The 17,803-nt window shown below is 39.4% G+C and overlaps 3 protein-coding genes across 5 annotated transcripts in view; all 3 read right to left on the reverse strand.

The window, feature by feature from the left end:
• Positions 1–330: 330 nt before the first annotated feature.
• On the reverse strand, positions 331–3,688 carry LOC139143819 (uncharacterized). The gene is made up of 4 exons (XM_070714391.1): positions 3,508–3,688; positions 2,072–2,231; positions 1,345–1,471; positions 331–761 (listed from the first exon to the last, which is right to left on the reverse strand). Exons 2-4 carry the CDS (start codon positions 2,204–2,206, stop codon positions 706–708), a joined length of 318 nt encoding a protein of 105 aa, XP_070570492.1. The 5' UTR covers positions 2,207–2,231; positions 3,508–3,688; the 3' UTR covers positions 331–705.
• Positions 3,689–4,213: 525 nt separating this feature from the next.
• Positions 4,214–13,295, reverse strand: LOC139143821 (uncharacterized). Of its 2 annotated transcripts, none has more exons than XM_070714394.1 (5): positions 13,151–13,295; positions 7,188–7,409; positions 6,145–6,452; positions 5,225–5,366; positions 4,214–5,014 (listed from the first exon to the last, which is right to left on the reverse strand). In XM_070714394.1, exons 2-5 carry the CDS (start codon positions 7,366–7,368, stop codon positions 4,854–4,856), a joined length of 792 nt encoding a protein of 263 aa, XP_070570495.1. In that variant the 5' UTR covers positions 7,369–7,409; positions 13,151–13,295; the 3' UTR covers positions 4,214–4,853. The 2 variants fall into 2 exon arrangements, with proteins under 2 accessions (XP_070570495.1, XP_070570496.1); XM_070714395.1 differs by having other exon boundaries at positions 7,188–7,404; positions 13,151–13,269.
• Positions 13,296–15,067: 1,772 nt separating this feature from the next.
• The window catches only part of LOC139143823 (nucleolar protein dao-5-like), a 67,120-nt gene continuing 64,384 nt past the window's right edge, over positions 15,068–17,803 (reverse strand). For both annotated transcript variants that reach the window (XM_070714398.1, XM_070714397.1), the window contains exon 11: positions 15,068–17,612. In XM_070714398.1, the coding sequence (XP_070570499.1) occupies positions 17,560–17,612 (53 nt within the window). In that variant the 3' untranslated portion in view covers positions 15,068–17,559. The remainder of the gene's footprint in view (positions 17,613–17,803) is intronic.

Raw genomic sequence — 17,803 nt, forward strand, 5'->3', positions numbered from 1 at the left:
AGATACAGGGACTGTGATGTTGTACATAACATAGCCAGCTAGGACTATGGCAAGTATTCGTTTCTGTTCAAATGAAGTGCTTTTCTGTCTGATACAGACAAGTGTCTATGGCCAGTACTGCTTAGTCAATACCAATGGACATGTCTTGATGTAAATATTCTGAATACAACACATCACTTCTATTTGATCTTGCAGCAGTTTTCATTTGTACTTAACATACCCCATGCGTCATCTTGACCATGTTATCGACAGTTCAAAGTCATTGTTCCTCAGTGTTCCACTGTGTACAATTGCTGTCAATCGTGAATCATGTTTCCCGCCACTGTCAAGTAACTTGACCAACAAAATGTATTTGTAATATTGAATGACTGAAATCCACTGCAAATTATCGAGATAGATGCAATTGATGATCTTCTGTTTTCAATGTTCAATGTTCACACTTAACTAGCTGGTGTTCAACCCAGTCAAATCAAATTTAGGATATCTAGACTACGTTCTCCAGGACTGATAGAGTTTTGCTATCAAGATATCATTCATCCATCACTAGAACATAAATAATGCGCTGAATATCTTGTCTTCCACAACAAGCAATTGCTTCCCAGGGTCAGTGCATTTCTTCCATGCCAGGTCACCTGTTATAATGACTCCTGTGATGTCATGGTTCATGCACAAAACACTCCTTGGAAATAACAGGCTATGCATTGGTCATCCTGGTGAACTGGTCACTGTCCCATTGACTGCCCCATCGTTATTGGATTTACCTGTGACAAGTGAAAGGAAAGTTATTTTATATATAAACAGTGTATGGACAAGTGATATGGTCATAAGTAGATGCCTGTGATCACCCCATTTTGCGATACAGAGGTCCAACTTTGTGGTAGAAGATGATGAGACTGCACCAAAAAGTGTGGAGCAGTAGGGTTGAGCAAGCATGCAAAAGTGATTGTAGTTGTCTCATTAATCGGCCCTGGTCTCATCAAAGACTTCAAAATTGTCACCATAAATCTGACAAATTTGGCAAATCTTTTACAAAATATACTGGCAAAGCGTAGGTGTAATTCTGGACGACAAATGAATGAAAAGCTAATGCAAAATCATTACTGATTACAATACATTGTCTTCTCACCCCTTGTCAGAAATTGAAATGGCCAAACAAAGGCACTGGTGCAGTCTGGGTATTCACCAGTGCCTATGGCTTAAACTTTTCTGGACACTGGTCAGGCTACAAAGTACTACAAGATAGTGATTCAGTTCCATATGCATGACACCAATAATTTCCATTAACTGCATGTTTCCAAAATGCTTCACAGTAATTTGGTACATTGTAGGAAAAAAAGACGTTACCTTTACGACCCAGCAGAAGACCAACAATAACAGCGATGATAACAGCTGCTAACAGCAGACCAAGAAGCAGTGTTAGGAGTTTCCTTCTCGCCAGATCAACAAATTCATGCTGCTTCTCCTCCGCTGTCTGAAATTTAAATGGTACATTTTGTTATTATTTGTCAAAAGTACTGTAACAGATACTAGTGGTTCATGATTTGGGAACAATGGAATTTGCACATCATGCAAGAAAATCCCAGAGATATTTGAATGTGCCTGTATAAGCTTATTCAACAGTCTGAAACATAGTCTGGTCCCTGCCCCAATTTCTACCACTTATTGCGCTGTGCCAACGAAAGGCCTGGTTCGTTAGCACAGCGCAGCCAGCGGTAGACATGGGGCAGGGGACCAGACTGTAAATACCCCGGGCAGTCAATACATCGATTAATTTCAGTGTGGATCGGTTCTGAAGGAAAAGTTCTTATCCGCCAATAATATCTTATATTAAAGGGGTAAAATTTTGCAAATCGCATCGAATATTAAGGACTTTTGAGGCTAACCTGTTGATTTATCTTTGAAATTATGATGCGATTATTAATATTATTAAACGTTCTTCAAAAGTTCGCACAAAACTCACGTAATTTCTTGTGAAACGTACGCCATTTTGGATTTGGAATTATCAGTTCAAGTTGTACTTGGGAAAGTCTTAGAAACAAAGTAGTTTGTTCAGGTGTTCGAAAGATCTTACCGCATGATACCGAATCGACTCGTCGTCAGTTCCGAACAGAGCCGAAGAGTGGATAGCAGGGTTAAAGGGCACAACTTTGCGGGTGTCGGGGATCGTTCTCTTTGTCCCAGTTGATGGATGCGTCACAGATGACATCAGACTATGGCGTCACAGCTTTGCTCTGTGGGTTTACAAACGTTTACACATACATACGTCATTGGCGACAGATGATTCCCGATGTTTACTTGAGCAGGGACAATTCTCTCATAACTTGTAAAACGAAATTCTGTCAAAATTCTCTTTTTGGGTTTTGTCCATTGCAAACATAACTTTTTAGGTAATAACAAGTAAAATGCAATTATTTTTATGTTAATTAATATGAAGCAATATCTACATAAACATGTTCATATTCGCAAATTTTATCCGTCAATTTTCTTTTAATTTGCAATGATTTGTATATTGTTGTGCTCATTCGATGAGAGCTCCCCCGAAGCTCAATAAAATCATTAGAAAGTAAAGAGACCTGTCATTTAGACGTGCAACGAAGGACCGTTCGTTACAGTAAATGTTGGCGCGATTACATTAAATTTGCGCAATCTGTTGATATGGGGGGACTTGAATATTTTTAACGTAAAAACGTAGTGAGCGTCAAAATAAATGAACAAAAGACTACAATGTAAATGGCAACGCTCCGTGACTACTGGTATTACGCAAATACTTTGTTTTGAAATATGGCAACAGGCGGAGCTACTGTTTAAAACACGCAGCTCTGAGAGAATCATTTTGATATTGCATTATTTGGTAAAAAGGGGTGAACTAACGAAGGGGAATTGTGTAAAACACTTGTCATTGAAAACTTTATTTACGTAAGAATGCAGATGCCTCAAAAATAGAGTTGATTCTTTTAGTTGATTTGCATAGTTATAAGTAATTGCGCCTGCGTTGGAGACCAGACGTACTGTATGTGGACATAAGTGGAAGAAAGTGATGGACTTGCCCTTGCTGCTAAATTTCGCTCGTAAATATTATAATGCTAACGAAGTGTATGCTAACATTATCATTTCGTTCATTTATGCAACACAAGCATGATGTGATTGGTTCGCTGCGCTTGTTGCAAAAAAAACATCTGCAGGCGGTGGGTTTATGCCGCTTTTATTGCATGAACGAGTAGATTGAAAGTGACTCGGAGGAAAGCCGGCCTGGGTTGTGTGTGAAACACACTGCCATCGTCATTTACCCGTCATCGCCCTGTAGAAGTGTAGCACTTAAACACTGAATAATATCTGCTCGAACCAGTATAAAACATGATAACAGAGCTCGTAACCCGACGATGTGATTAGAATGTAACGCAGTCACGAATCAGTGAAATTTTACAATGACCTACATGACAAGCACGACGTTTGGGTGGGATCGAATACGGGCGTCTGCCGCGTACTGGAAAATTTTAAAATCCATACCTGTACGCCGTGATCAGTATATCTGACTTGAATTTAAATTACGAAAATGATGTACAATCATACAGGGTGCCTCTTCCACGCTGATTCAGTGAAGCCATCCTCGTTGACACATCCATTTATTATTATGATGTATCACACGTCGCACGTCACAGCTAAGTGTTCTCATATACACGAAACGAGACTGTCGTGTTGACGAGCGCCCTCATCGACTCTTACCGCCAGGAATCATCCATACCCCATACACATAGTTTTTTCGCATTTAAAAAAATTGGCACGCCTTTTACACTGTAGAGCCGGCATACATACTCCGGCTTTACAACTTTTCAATTTTCATCCGGGTAAATATTTTTGCGAAGGTAACAGGGCTTCAATTCGTTTAAAACATTTTTTTGCGGATCTTCAGTTTTCGTTTATTATTCACCGTTTAATCACATAGAATGTAAACTCTGGATTTAGCGAATCAGATGGCTGGATAGAGACAAGTTAATGGCATATCAAAATGCTATTTATGTAAAATGTTAAAATACAAACGGATTGAAAGGGGGGGCCGGGGCATGACTGGCACATCAGCTGAATTAGCTAAGTAGACTCATATATTGTCAGATACACCTGTGGCCCACTTGACAGAAATTCTGTTTGTGCAAAGGCAAAACCACCTCTATCTGGGGTTGTAAATGGGAGTTTATTAAAGTAAACCGTCCTGGGGCGTTTTTCAAGTAATCTTTATTTTCACCAGAGAATATTCGAATAATCGATTTCTAAATGATTGGAATGATTACCTTTACATGGGAACAGATGAACATGTGTGTTACATTTGGAAAAAAAAATAGAGAGTTCACAGTTATGATCCAGGGACATTGAATATTTTAATTAGTGTTTACGAAAACGTTATCGGTGGCATAATTGTGAAATGTCAAAAAAGATTTAAATAATACAATTCTCGGCTGTCGGTGATTTACAGTGCAAAGTTTAATCACTCTACAACTGCGTCCCTTCTTACGGTTTCCTCACTTACCACAGAATGAAGACTAGGCTTCATAACTAGAATGTGAGACTCTGTTTAGAAATTGTGAAAATTATTCTAAAACCTGTCAGACAATTTACAAGAGTGAAATAAATGTCTACTCCGAAACTCGAGTTTAACTTCGTGCATTTTCTTGTTACTGGTGACTCTCTTGGACAACATTTTCTTCATTAATCCAAGGAAATGACATACATAGTTTTAATTCGGACTTCAGGTGCATGAACTATAGATATAGCTACGATAATTCGGAATAAACGTTGAACTTGTTTGTTAGCATTACAAGAAATTATGGCAAAAAAATCTTGCAATGATGCATGCACTATTATTTTGTAGCCACAGCAGTCATCAATTCAATCTCTGCAACGTAAGCTTCATCTCTCCGTTCAAACTTTCCTATCACGAAATTCAAAACATCCTCCACGTATTCCTCTCGGAGTTCCTCGGGTATTCTTGAAGAGTGGCCCAAGAAAGTTTTGTAGTTTGCTGAAAGAAAACATAGAAATTCCGGGTTGTTTTGTTTACTAGGAAAAAACAAAATGAAATATAGTGCCTGGTAAAAAGGTACAAGTAATGCTTATTGACACTCCATGAAATAAGAATTTTTTTTCTTATTCTTTTTTTAATTTCCAAAGTGCAATCTGTGATAGTATTTCAAGCTTATTTAAATGCATCTTTGTTATTCAAAAAACTCACCTCTTGCGCGATACTTATCCTTGAAGAAGATTTGATGTGTCTTGGGCTCGCATTCTATGCTACTGAAACCAGCTACCTTGAGATTTTTAACAAGAGTGTCATCCTTACTGTCCTTAATAGGATAAAATGGATACTCGTAGCCCTGAGAGAGAGAGAGAGAGAGAGAGAGAGAGAGAGAGAGAGAGAGAGAGAGAGAGAGAGAGAGAGAGAGAGAGAGAGAGAGAGAGAGAGAGAGAGAGTTTTGAATTCTTGTGGCCGTATATTATCCTTGACATAGAGCAGAGGCAACGTCGCTAATGTTCAGTTTTGTAGCAACTTCTCAAAAAAATATGTTATCGAATCCTAAGAAGTGCAGCAAATTACTATTCTGGAAACAGCATTTTAATATTTTGATCTACATTTCCCTCAAATTGTGGTAAAACTACCCAAAACACGATTTGAATTAATTTGGGATAATTGGATGATGAAGTAATGTCGATTTAATCTGCAAATGTAAGCTCGTCCGGCGTCCGCTTTTCTTTTTTAAGTTAAACACCTGTTTTTATGAGAAATTTGTAATATTGAAATATTCAGATATAGGGCACATAACACTTTTGAGAAATTTGAAAAATATAAAGATCCAATTATCCCAAATTAGTTCCAACATGGGATTACGAATAAGTCGATGCTGCACACTCCAATGCCAACCGTCATATTTTAGATCTCGTCACTTTTACCGTGATCTCGTATGTTACTCACTTGATATTTTCCCTCAAGCAGTTACACTACTGAAACCACCTTCACTCAAGTACAGCTGTTTAATTTCCATTAACGCAAACAAGCCGTGGATGAAACACGTGAAATACCTGATATTCTGTATCTTTGCAAAGTTGGATATATCGTCAGGTGAAAAAAGCGCCACAAAACGAACGTTCGCTTACCTCCATGTACGTTTCCCACCTTGGATCTTTAGTGTGTTGACTGATTGATGTGATGGGGTTTATCGCTGTATCAATGCTGATGTTCACGTAAAGTTTACCCCCAGGCCTCAGGCAATCATAAACTCCCTCAAAGAAAGCATCCTTAATGTCAATCCAATGTAAAACATAGTTGGCGACAGCTTTGTCGTACATGCCTCTGTGTTCATCCCAAAACTCTGGGTGACTGCAATCTGCGAGGGCATAGGTTATGTTACCAGCGGCGTTGTGTCTTCTGGCTTGGTCGATCATTCCAGGCAAGCTGTCTATACCTGACAAATGTGGAGAACGATACGTTAGGGTGCGTTCAGTTATTATGGCCGGCAAACGTGTCTTTGGGCCATTTTAAAATTAAAGAAAACCATTTAACCTCCTAAATAAAATTGAAGACGCTTCCATGATAAAAAAATCTGAAAGTACTACTGCGCCGTGTATCTTTGTCAATCCGGATTTGATATCGGTGGGCAAACAGTTACCAGTGTGTTAGTATCAACAGTTGATTGAGATGATAACGCGTATACATCCTCCATATCAGTAACTTGCAACTAACCTATTAACTGGTTAAACTTTGCAACATAAACTCCTTTTAGGTTCTATGTTATCTTTTACATGCCAATGGTGTTCACCACTGAGTTCAACAGCTTGTTATTATCCATTTGACACTGTTGCACAAAAGGGTTAGTAGCAGAAACTTTTAGGTTTTTTCATTATTTTTGTTTTAATGTCAACCACTGTTCTTGTTCCTTGCTCTACTCTCCAAAGCATGTTTAGGGCATGCGAACACAGATACACACACACACACACACACACACACACACACACACATACATACATACACACACACATACATACATACATACATACATACATACATACATACATACATACATACATACATACATACATACATACATACATACATACATACATACATACATACATACATACATACATACATACATACATACATACATACATACATACATACAATACTAGTGATTACTGACCTTTTACGGATTTGACGCGGTCAGCTAATAATTTCGTCAAAACCCCTGGTCCACAGCCGATATCTAGCAGACTGTCTCCTGCATCGAGTGCTAAGGCAGATGCAATATCGTCGATATTGACCAGTGCATCTGTAATTCTGCCGGCGCTGTAGTTTTGCAAAACCGAGCTGTCGTTATTCATATTTTATATAATTCTTGGAGGACCTATAAATGAGATCTTCTCTGCAAATAAAGAAAACCCATGAAGGATGCAGATATAAGAAAGTGTACAGGGTTGATTCTTGAAATTCGTTTCAACTACCAGCTAGATCTCTTTTAAAGGTAGAATGCGCCACCGGAAAGATATTGTGTGATTTTTGTGTGATTTCCGCGTGCAATACATTCAAGCCTCCCTTTAGTTAAACAGTAAGAGAACTCTAAACTGCCATTATTTTTAAGTCCCCGCCGATTCTATTCTCTCCTTCTTCAGAGATGCATCTGAACACACCCAAGGGGTTACGCGTCTTGCTTATAAGCAAATATAATTGGTTTATCGACATATCGGTAATGTTTTGTAAAGGTGTATATTGACAATCATATCATACCATATATTGATGGTGCAAATGCAGCTATAAGAACCGTGGTATATTCGTAATATACCACGGCTGGCACAGAAGCAAGCTCTCGGCTTGAGCAAAGATCTATTTTTGATGTTCCATGCCTGAATTCCGATGTACTATTATGATATAATAGCAATAAATCACATCCAGCGACGGTATCCCACTCAATTTTGACCAGTTCACTTCATATATGCACTCACTATTGCAAGTGCATATATGTCGTGAACGGGTCAAAATCTCGTGATATAGCGTCACTTGGTGTGCTTTTAAATTATGACATGCCTCGTATATCGATAGGATTCAATGGTAACTCGCTCATGACGTCGCAGGCCGCATAGTCATCATTCTACTGAAAATGAACCGGAATTTTAAACTCGACAACTTCGGGATTTTAAAATGATAAAATTACATGTTTTTATAGGAAACACTGTTTTTACAAAATTAAGCTTATGCGAAAAAAATTCGATAAACGGCATAGCAGTGATGTAAATATATGAACGGGCAGTTGGATAATGGTAAATTTTTGTCTAACATTGAAAATAAGCATGTGATTGCCATTTGTATTTAAACCCAAGAATTTGGAGCGAAAAGTAAGAGAAGCACTGTAATAAAACATCATAGTCCAAACAAGGGACTATATTTAGGCCTACCCTCGAGGAAGAAGACCATTTGTCACCTACCCTAGAGCACATAGTCCCATGCTTGGGTTATAATATAAACACTCTTTCGACCGTTCATGAATTGTTCAGTTTCGTGCATAGTGTGTGGCGGAGATGTGAAATAGCGGAATTGTCGGGGTTTTCAAAATTATTTATGTTGATATGTTGATGCTGTGAGGCTAGAAGGCGCCGCTGATTCAAGTATTGAGTTCCCTGTTTCAAACACTCCTCAGCGCATGCGTCAAAAGACTCACGGTTCGTCTTTGTTCGCATCCGCACACACTGGGAACTCATGCTACAGTCGTTTGCTGAAAAAAAATATATGAGTATTTTTTGAAAATAACTATCCAATAATTGCGAGCGCAGCCGAGCTTTCAGACTAACGCGTGTACATGAATGTATTCAGAATGGAATCTGCATATGCCTATCTACGAGTTTGATAGAGTGGATAGAGGGACTGTGTTTACATGAAGGTAGCTCTGCATGGCAGGGCTGTGTGTAGACTTGGTTCAAGTCGGTGAATTTAAAAAATCATTGATAATAGTTTCTCTTGTGTCTCTCCTATTTCGTACAAACCTATCCGCCAGGTTTTCCCAGCGATTGAATGCGTCACGTTTGAGTCTGCGCAGTAGTGAGTTAGTTTCTGCCGGATTCACGGGTGAAACTCCGCTGTATAGCGTTCACTCCACTCATCGCGTTCACCCTACTCATCGCGTCTACTCACGCGTGCGTTTCACATGAAAGCAAAAAACAAATCATTGCGTTCACTCCATTCAAACATTCACAAATCACAGACTTGAACCAAGTCTAGGCTGTGTGTTACCGGCGTTATACGGCCTCCCTTGCTAACAAAAGAGCATCGCGATGTTGAACTCTTTAATAAATATTATTTCTAACCACCACTCAGCTTTGTACAATCTACGATGATCATTTTCTGTTGACAAAATAATTTTCTTTTTTTCTCTTCAGGAGTTTTATATATTTCACAATTTTCTCTTGTTCCACTCCTCTCAGAACGTCGACTTCAGAAGCTCTATATCGCGCGATGCTCTTTTGTTAGCAAGGCTGGTTTTCGCCCGAGTGCTCATGGGTTGAATGAGATTAACAATGGCGGCGGATACGAACGCTTCCCTCGCATAGAGAGAGAAAAGTAGGCTTTGCGTAAGTTTACAAGCGCGGCTGGGCACATCGTGTACCTAGGCGAGGGGGGTATGCTCGAAAACGAAGATCAATGCAAGTTTTGGATTCAAAATCGGTTGTTTTCGGCGGAGAAAATGCCCGCCGTATTTCTGCAGGAGGACTAGCGGTTTTTTCTGTATCAGTCTGCAGGGCTGTGATGGGAGGCCGTATAACCACAGGCGTCATGTTTTCTGGGTAGTTTCTAAAAGTGTGGTTTATGCTACGTTCCGACGTTCTCTTCCGTAGCCTAAAAGAAAGAAAACTGCCCTTTCTAGTCGAAAAATAAACACGAAACACGTAAATAAACACGGTGATTAGGCTACGGAAGAGAACGTCGGAACGTAGCATAAACTACACTTTTAGAAACTACCCAGAAAACATCACGCCTGTGCGTATAACGCCGGTAACACACAGCCCTGCCATGCAGAGCTAACATGAAGGCGGCCATTTTGACTACTTTTCACGGATTGCGTGAAATTAAAGATGTCGTCTACTACAAATGTATGTTTCCGACAAAAGAATCTCTCTGTTCCAAAGAAAGTGATAAAATTTAGTTAAAAATAATTATTTTCGATCACTTTTGAAAGCCTGATTCCCTTACACGGTGCGCCGCCATTTTGAAACAAGCCAACTCTCACGAGAACGAACGGCCAACTCACACGGGAATTCAAAATCGTGAGGGGGAGAGCTAGCCTAGCCAGAAACGGTAGTTTCAAGTATTTCTTTTCCACCAGACATCCTCTGTTCTCGGCCCTGTTAAAATAAACTGATCTGAATCATGAAATTAACCTGTTTTTATTGATTTCATTGGTGAACTTGGCATTTCCGATTGAATTGCTATAGTCTATTGATTGTTATCCAGGAAACAATTGACGGCCATTCATCCTCCCCGGCAAAAATATGCAACCGTGAAGACCAACATAAAAATTAGCATGCTATTGCATGATAACATCAAGGACGATATACCTTACGCTGCGCTCGCTCTCAGGTCAGACCTGTTACATATTAACTTCAAATTATGCTGTTTTTTTTTCTTTTGAATCAGGCAAAATTATTTACCCCTAAGGAAAAACAAAACCAAAAACAACGCAAAAAAAATTGTGATCGGGAAGAGCGATACATTGCTCGACATCACTTTGTCTCCGGTACAGTAGTACCCACTTCTATATGTATCAGGCGGAACCCTGAGGAACATTCCTTTTTCGTCTTTACGAATAAAAGCTGGTAGGTGTTGAAAATAACACTACCAGCTGCCAGATGGAGCTACTCATTTCAATTCTGGTGGTGAAAACATGAAAAAAAACATTACTTGTTATTGTCTGGTTTTGTATTATAAATAATTCTCCCAGTAAATTGCCCATCGGCTGTAATGTTTTGTATTTTTTCTTGTAAACTGAAATTAGTTAATTAAAGTGTATTTAGTGGGGAACGTGTATAAGTCTTATAGTTGTTATTGACATTGGAACCCAATCTCCGTACAGAGATTGTAGCATGTGAAGCGCCGTGGAAAATTATAATCTAGCTGGGGAGTCTCAGCAGTAGCCACGCTAATCTCTGCCACAGGCGACGGTTTTCACCAACTTTTTGGGTATTGCGCGTTTTCCATGATATACATTTTCTGTCTTTTTTATGTATAATACTTCGAACCAAAAAAAATTAGATAAATGAATAGTACACTAGTTTCAATATCGATCCTCGATTCCGTGAACACTTGCAAAACATAGACCTTGCTCTAGGTTACATGGATGTAAATTGATGATTCAAAATGTATGCCCCAACGGCTGTCAGCTTTGCAGACGCGATTGCCAAAGTTTTAGCAGATTATTTATTATTTTTATTAGTGTATTAACGTATTATTTTTACCAGTGTGTGGAAAGTGCGATCTCTAGCTGGATTGCTCCTACCCGTTTACTATTTCCGCCACGTTTATTTAGCCAGTTGGGCGCGCGCAGGACTGAAAGAAGTACGAGTTTGGAATACTTAAATTTGCCTGCAGCAGAGATTGGTGGGGGCGCGCGGTCAACGACTCGGAGACCCTCTAGCTTGGTTCGAATTATCCACGCCGCGCTGCTGCCCCTACTGCGCTTCAATCTCTGTGTGGAGATTGATTGGAACCGTCACTTAAGGATGTACGATCGGTAAAATTAAAAGTAATGTCATTTCTCTAAATTGTCAATTTTTGGATTCTCCTTTGTAAGTATTATCATAATGTGTGATAAAATATAGGGGTCACCGCGCTCGTTTGTGAGATAAATGACCATGAATTTTGCCATTTTTGAGAAAAAATGCTGAGTCAGCATTTTTTCACCAATGCATTTTCTATGGACGAAATAATTCAATACTGTTTATCTCAAAATTTAGCGCGGTGACAATATGATTTTATTTGATCAGTATTATTTATTTCTCTAGACTGAGCTTTGTGCAAATTTTCATGAAAATGACATTAGTAGAAATTGATTTTCCAGCAAATTTCAATGTAATCCTATGGGAAGTGACAAATTCCACGCGCGCGTACCGCTCGTACATCCTTAAACTAGATAATTTTATTACACCTCACATATTATCCAGGTACCGTGATTGGCTGAACCTCACTCACGTGATATAGAACAAATAGTGATAGAACATGCGGGCAACCTCAGACAGTGTCGAACTAAAAAAAATTATAAATCTGAAAAGTTACTCAGAAAAAAAAATAGCGCAGCTTTTCTCATTCGGAAAAAAAAATTAGAAATTTACAATTGTAAAGAAAAAAAATTCATATTTTCATTGTGACCACCCCCTCCCAAGATCTAATGGTCCATCCCTAACATAAGCTAGCACGGGCAAGATCACGATTTGTTGCCTGCCCTCGGGATGGTGCTCATGACGGTAATATTGATGATACACTCGCCTTCGGCTCGGCCATCATCAATATTACCGTCATGAGAATCATCCCTTGGGCGGGCAACAAAAGGTGATCTTGCCCTTGATGGCGTGTGTTATTATTTAATTGTTCTAGATCTCGTAAATATTCGAATGAGGCTTAGCCAATCACAGTAACCGGATAAAACGTGAGGTGTAATAAATGGATGTTCTACTCACAAATGGCGTTCGTTATTCAAATCACATCAGCCTCGAGCTCCCCCTGTCAATATTCTGCTATTACATGTAAAGGCCCACAGTTTTTTAGGCTAAAGGGAGTTTGAAAAAGTAGATTTACTTCAATCGGTGAAGGTGAAAAAGTTAGTCATACCTCAAATTTCATGTCTTAGATTATTTCGGTAACCCGACACCAGCACATAGGCCTACTCAATGACAAAATTTTGTACCAAAAGTCACCTTCGCTTTAGCATTGAACAGAACGCCGCCGGACGACTTTCGACTAAAATTAGGACATGGCCTTGAACATCGGCGTAACCCGTAAAATTTGTAGCCTGTTTTGCCATAGTTCGACTTCAGGAGAATCGTGCTACAAATAACCTTCATTGTACAAGAAACATTGACTCTACCACGGTCTCTACATACATCGGGAGGAACCATGACTCACCGTTTGAGGAAGAACGTGTGGATCTGTTACTGTTGATGGCGATGGGCAGCAGAAGAGAAAGTTTACGCTTAAATGTGCGTCTTTGTCACGGGTACTGAGCTGGTGCTGTGGGCCACTGGTTTAATATATAACAATAAAGGTCGACAGCAAATATGCACGCACATTGGGTCAGATGAGACAATGACCTTAGGGAGCGTTCAATTATTGTGGCCGGGTTGGGCCGGCAAATCAGTCAATAGGTGAACTCTCTACCCGATTCCCCCTAAAATTGGTGACCTCCCTTTTAAAATGACAAAAAAATATCATATCCTCAATTGCTTGAGAAAATATTTATCCAATTTTGAATGATAAGCTTAACACTGGCCATGGCCAGTGCATAGACACAATATAACATCAGTGGAAAAGGGATTTTTTCCAACATCCTGCTCTTCTTCCAGATCTTGTATACACTGTGTCTCGGGAGGTTCAAAAAGTTCTTCACTTGTGCTGCTGCCGATTTCATGGATTACAACATCATCATCCTCTTCCTCGGCAAAAAGCACTGTGTCTGACCACAGTCACCTGTGGTCTATTCCTCTCTGCGTCTATGCGCCCAACAGACGTGTGTACATATGCCTCTTCTTCTCAGGCATATGTACACACGTCTATGGGTTGCATATAGGTCCAAAGCGGAATAGATCACAGGTGACTGTGGTCTGACATGTCACCGCCACTGTCACTATCTGTATTTTGAACAGTTTCCAAATGATTGCTGATCTTTCTCTGAGTTTCCATGTTTTTCTGTTTAGCTCCGAATACATCACAGGTAACTGCTTTGATTTTATCTATTTTGTCCCCTTTGGTCATTGAATTAGGTGTCTGTTTAACCTTGCCCCAAAGTCGCTTGACTTTTCTCGGCAACAGTTACTGGCTGGTGTGGGCCATCGCGTTCACCCCACCATCTATGCGACAGCCTCCTTCTAACGTGACAGTCTGCTGTTCTGTGTTGATATTTATATGCCCACAGACTTGAAGCAAGTCAAGTATATGTACAATTCTTGTACATATAATGTACATATCGTGTACTTCTCAACATGCATTGAACCAGAACTTATATGGTTATATCCGTGACCCCTTCTTGGATCACACATCCTGGTATTTCTGTTGAATATACGTCTACCAGATTGATTGAAAACTCTGTAACATTCGAGAACACATTTCCAACGGGTCTCACTTCCAATGGAAATCGGGCATTTTCACATATAGATGCAATTTTAGAGGGAAATGTTGCATTTGGAATTCCCTCATATCACCAAAAATGCCAGGATACGAGGTCATGAAGGGGTCAAATAGGCAATTTACAGGCCCATAGCTGCAATAATTGTAGCCTTGGTATGCATAGATATTGCTAGTTTTGTATTTAAAAGTATTACATAGTTTTCTCATAGACTACCACGTATAGCGAATCAACATTATCAACAGCTGATTATCAATTAAATCCAAATATCAAAAGTTTGTACACACATGCTTGTGCAAAGAAATTACTTGCGCAAAAATATTGCAATCCACCTGTAATATCTGTCTAATCCCTTTGAGGGGTGATTTCAAAATTATAGCAAGTCAGAAGGGGAAATTCGATCCTTAGGCCTAATAAGTGAAAATCTGAGAATTTTTTTTTAATTCTATCGACCCCACGGAGGTGTTTGTGTGCAATGGTTTACACAAGCAATATTGGGGGGTCACGAAATTTTTGTCATCTTAAAAGGGGGGGTCATCGATTTTTTGTGTGCAATGGGTAGGGGTTCACTTATTGTGACTGATGGCCACCCTCGGCCATAATAACTGAACGCTCCCTTAGAGATGGCGTCTATGTGACGATAACGTCAGCAATTACACAAGGTGTTCCACACAGTCGCAGACAATCACACCGTCGTATTTCATGATCAACATAACTTTATTCATGCATTGCACGGAACGATTACAATAGAACTGAAATACAAATGAAACTATTTCCAGTGGTCAAAGTATAACCACACAATCTTTTTTTCTCAAAAGTGTTACAAACCAAGGAACTGAATGGTAAAAAATAACCCATGAACCTAAATATTCAACAGAAAAGAAAGTTAAGTTAAAATGTAGGTTGATGTTAAATAGGACTACTAGTATAGTGACAGTTCCAGTTCCAGTATGGATGACCTTTGACCTAGCGTAATGTGGTGAACGTCACTCTCTTGTTTATGAATAAACAAAACCTTGAATAGCCAAGAACTTCTTTCTATTTATAAAACTGTCTTCCATCCACCGCAAATGTTGACCACTTTAAAACCTAAAATTGTCTACTGTCCGTCATTTTGGGAAGTTATATGTTCCTACTGACCCTTTGTCATATCACTATTCGTAGTGACGTGAAGCACGTGAGACATATGTCATATCACGATTCGTGGTGACGTAACACACGTAGGATATCGTAAATCGTGACGTCATTGGAGGTATATTACACTATTAAAACACCAAAGCACCATCTGAACCAGTCGGCGTTGTTGACGCTTGTCGACGGAAAAAATGAAGAGTAAACTGTGCAATAAAAATAGTGAAAGGTTGATGGTTCACTTAAAGGTATACAGTCACCTGTAATCTAAATATGCCCACATATGGTCAAATGGGCGTTCCTTGGTATTGAAAATGCCCATGTGAGGGCGCTCTTTTTAAAAAGCGGCCACCCGCTTATAATCTGTGATTGGTTAGATTTTCTCTTTCCATGGTAACTGTTGCAAAATTGGAACAGGTGACAGTATACCTTTAACCGGTCTAAATTTTAGACAGAAAATATGACTATTAGGCAAAACCAGTAGCAAAGTTAAAAATGACTCACAAAGATGTCGTTATGGTGACAGATAAAAACAAGCCTGAAGACTTGAAGATAAGTTTTGTGTCCTTTGATTGTCGATCTGCAATTTCTAATCACAATTCGCTCCCTCGTATCATGTTTTTCAAAATGACAGGTCTGACTATTAGTCAGTTAAAGAGGCAAAGCCGCCGTTTTGGCGCATGTCATGCCAACACACAATAAAAATCAACCGTAAACTAAAAGCACTCAATGTTCGACGTCAGATTTAAGGTAGAAAGTGCCTCGGGGACAGATATTCAGACTCATACCGCGACTTCGTCACTTTTAATAACTGGAACTACACAACTGTCATTGATTTTGACGAAGTTCCTGGTCTTCTGCGTAATCAAATATCTACTAACATTACTTCTGACAATCCTGATCATGTTATCGGCCAAACGTCAAGACGGTAGTTAGGAAGACTGGAACAATGATATGAGCATTTCGTGTTTCACTACTCGAGTCATCTCGTTCTCTGTTGTCGTTTTCACAGCACTTGGTGTTTCAGATGAAGTTGTCAACATATGAGAACTACAACCTTTCATGACTTTTTGAAACCGATGGAGCCAAACGATGCCAAAACAGCATTAAAGTACAATGCTTCTCGGGGACAGTATCTCAGACACTCACGGTTTTACAATACTTCCGTTTGATGTATGCTGTACAAAGATTTGTGACCAAATTTTTGTGAATATCGAAATTGTAATTTTCGCCAATGACTTACCACAGGTCATGGCGGCCATTTTTAATTTTCAAGTATCAATTTTAGCTTCTCTGTTGCATCATATTCCAAACTTCCCATAAAAATCTCTGATTCTATTTTTGGACATGTAAGAGACTGGTTTAAAATTAAACTTTCTTCGCGACAAGCCTAGGCAAGGTTTCGAGCTTGTTATTTCGACGGCGCGCGTACTGCATACGTGTATGGGTCGCTCCCACTGTCCATGCGTTCGATCGGAAAATCTTCATTTCTACAACTCGTACAACAGTATAAAAGTATTTAAATTCCTTTGTGTCAAAAACACAAGCTTACAAATAATAGTAGACAATAAACAAAAGTGCTTTAAATGAGACTGATTAAGTAAACTCTGGTAGAAAGGAAAGCTCGTCTGGAGATCACTGCAGTTTATATGTTCCAAATAACTGGAGTGCCGTAAAACAGTACCACATTTACGACAAGTCGTTTTCTGAAACTTCATGGCCAGTCTTTACAACTCATTGTCCGTTACAACGCCAGAAAAGTGACGTCAGTGGATTCATCCGGTAGAGTGCTATACCCGCTCAACTCTCGACTTGTCCATGTCAACTGTACGTAATTTATCAAACAGCTAAACATAATTTCTTATAATATTCAGACAAAAAAGTATTGAACCAGGTAACCAAAATGTGTGAAAGGTAATGGTAAGCTAAATATGTGTAAAATGTCTTTGGCGCGTTTGTTTGTTGGGAGGTGTACGTTGTCATCGTATCAAAAGCCACGCACGGTCTCAGTCCGGTCACAACAAAGTATTGCTCGGCGACAAAACCCTTGTAAGCTTGGCAGCTACGTCTCTTCTCCGATTGGTACGTGTTCTGTTGACTCACGATGCTGTACAGCTGTGGCAAAAAAGGGATAAAAAGGCGGGAAAGGAGTTTATATCGGAAGCTGCTTGTGTTGGATTCTGATTTAAATTCAAGTAATGATGCAAGCGCAAAAAAATTTAAAGGGAGGGGTCATAGGAACTGCGCCTTTGAGACTCTTATACGATATCCAGATGCATTACGTCAGCATAGTTGCATCATTTAAA

Source organism: Ptychodera flava, chromosome 11 (genome assembly GCF_041260155.1).
Source record: "Ptychodera flava strain L36383 chromosome 11, AS_Pfla_20210202, whole genome shotgun sequence".
NCBI classification, from domain to species: domain Eukaryota; kingdom Metazoa; phylum Hemichordata; class Enteropneusta; family Ptychoderidae; genus Ptychodera; species Ptychodera flava.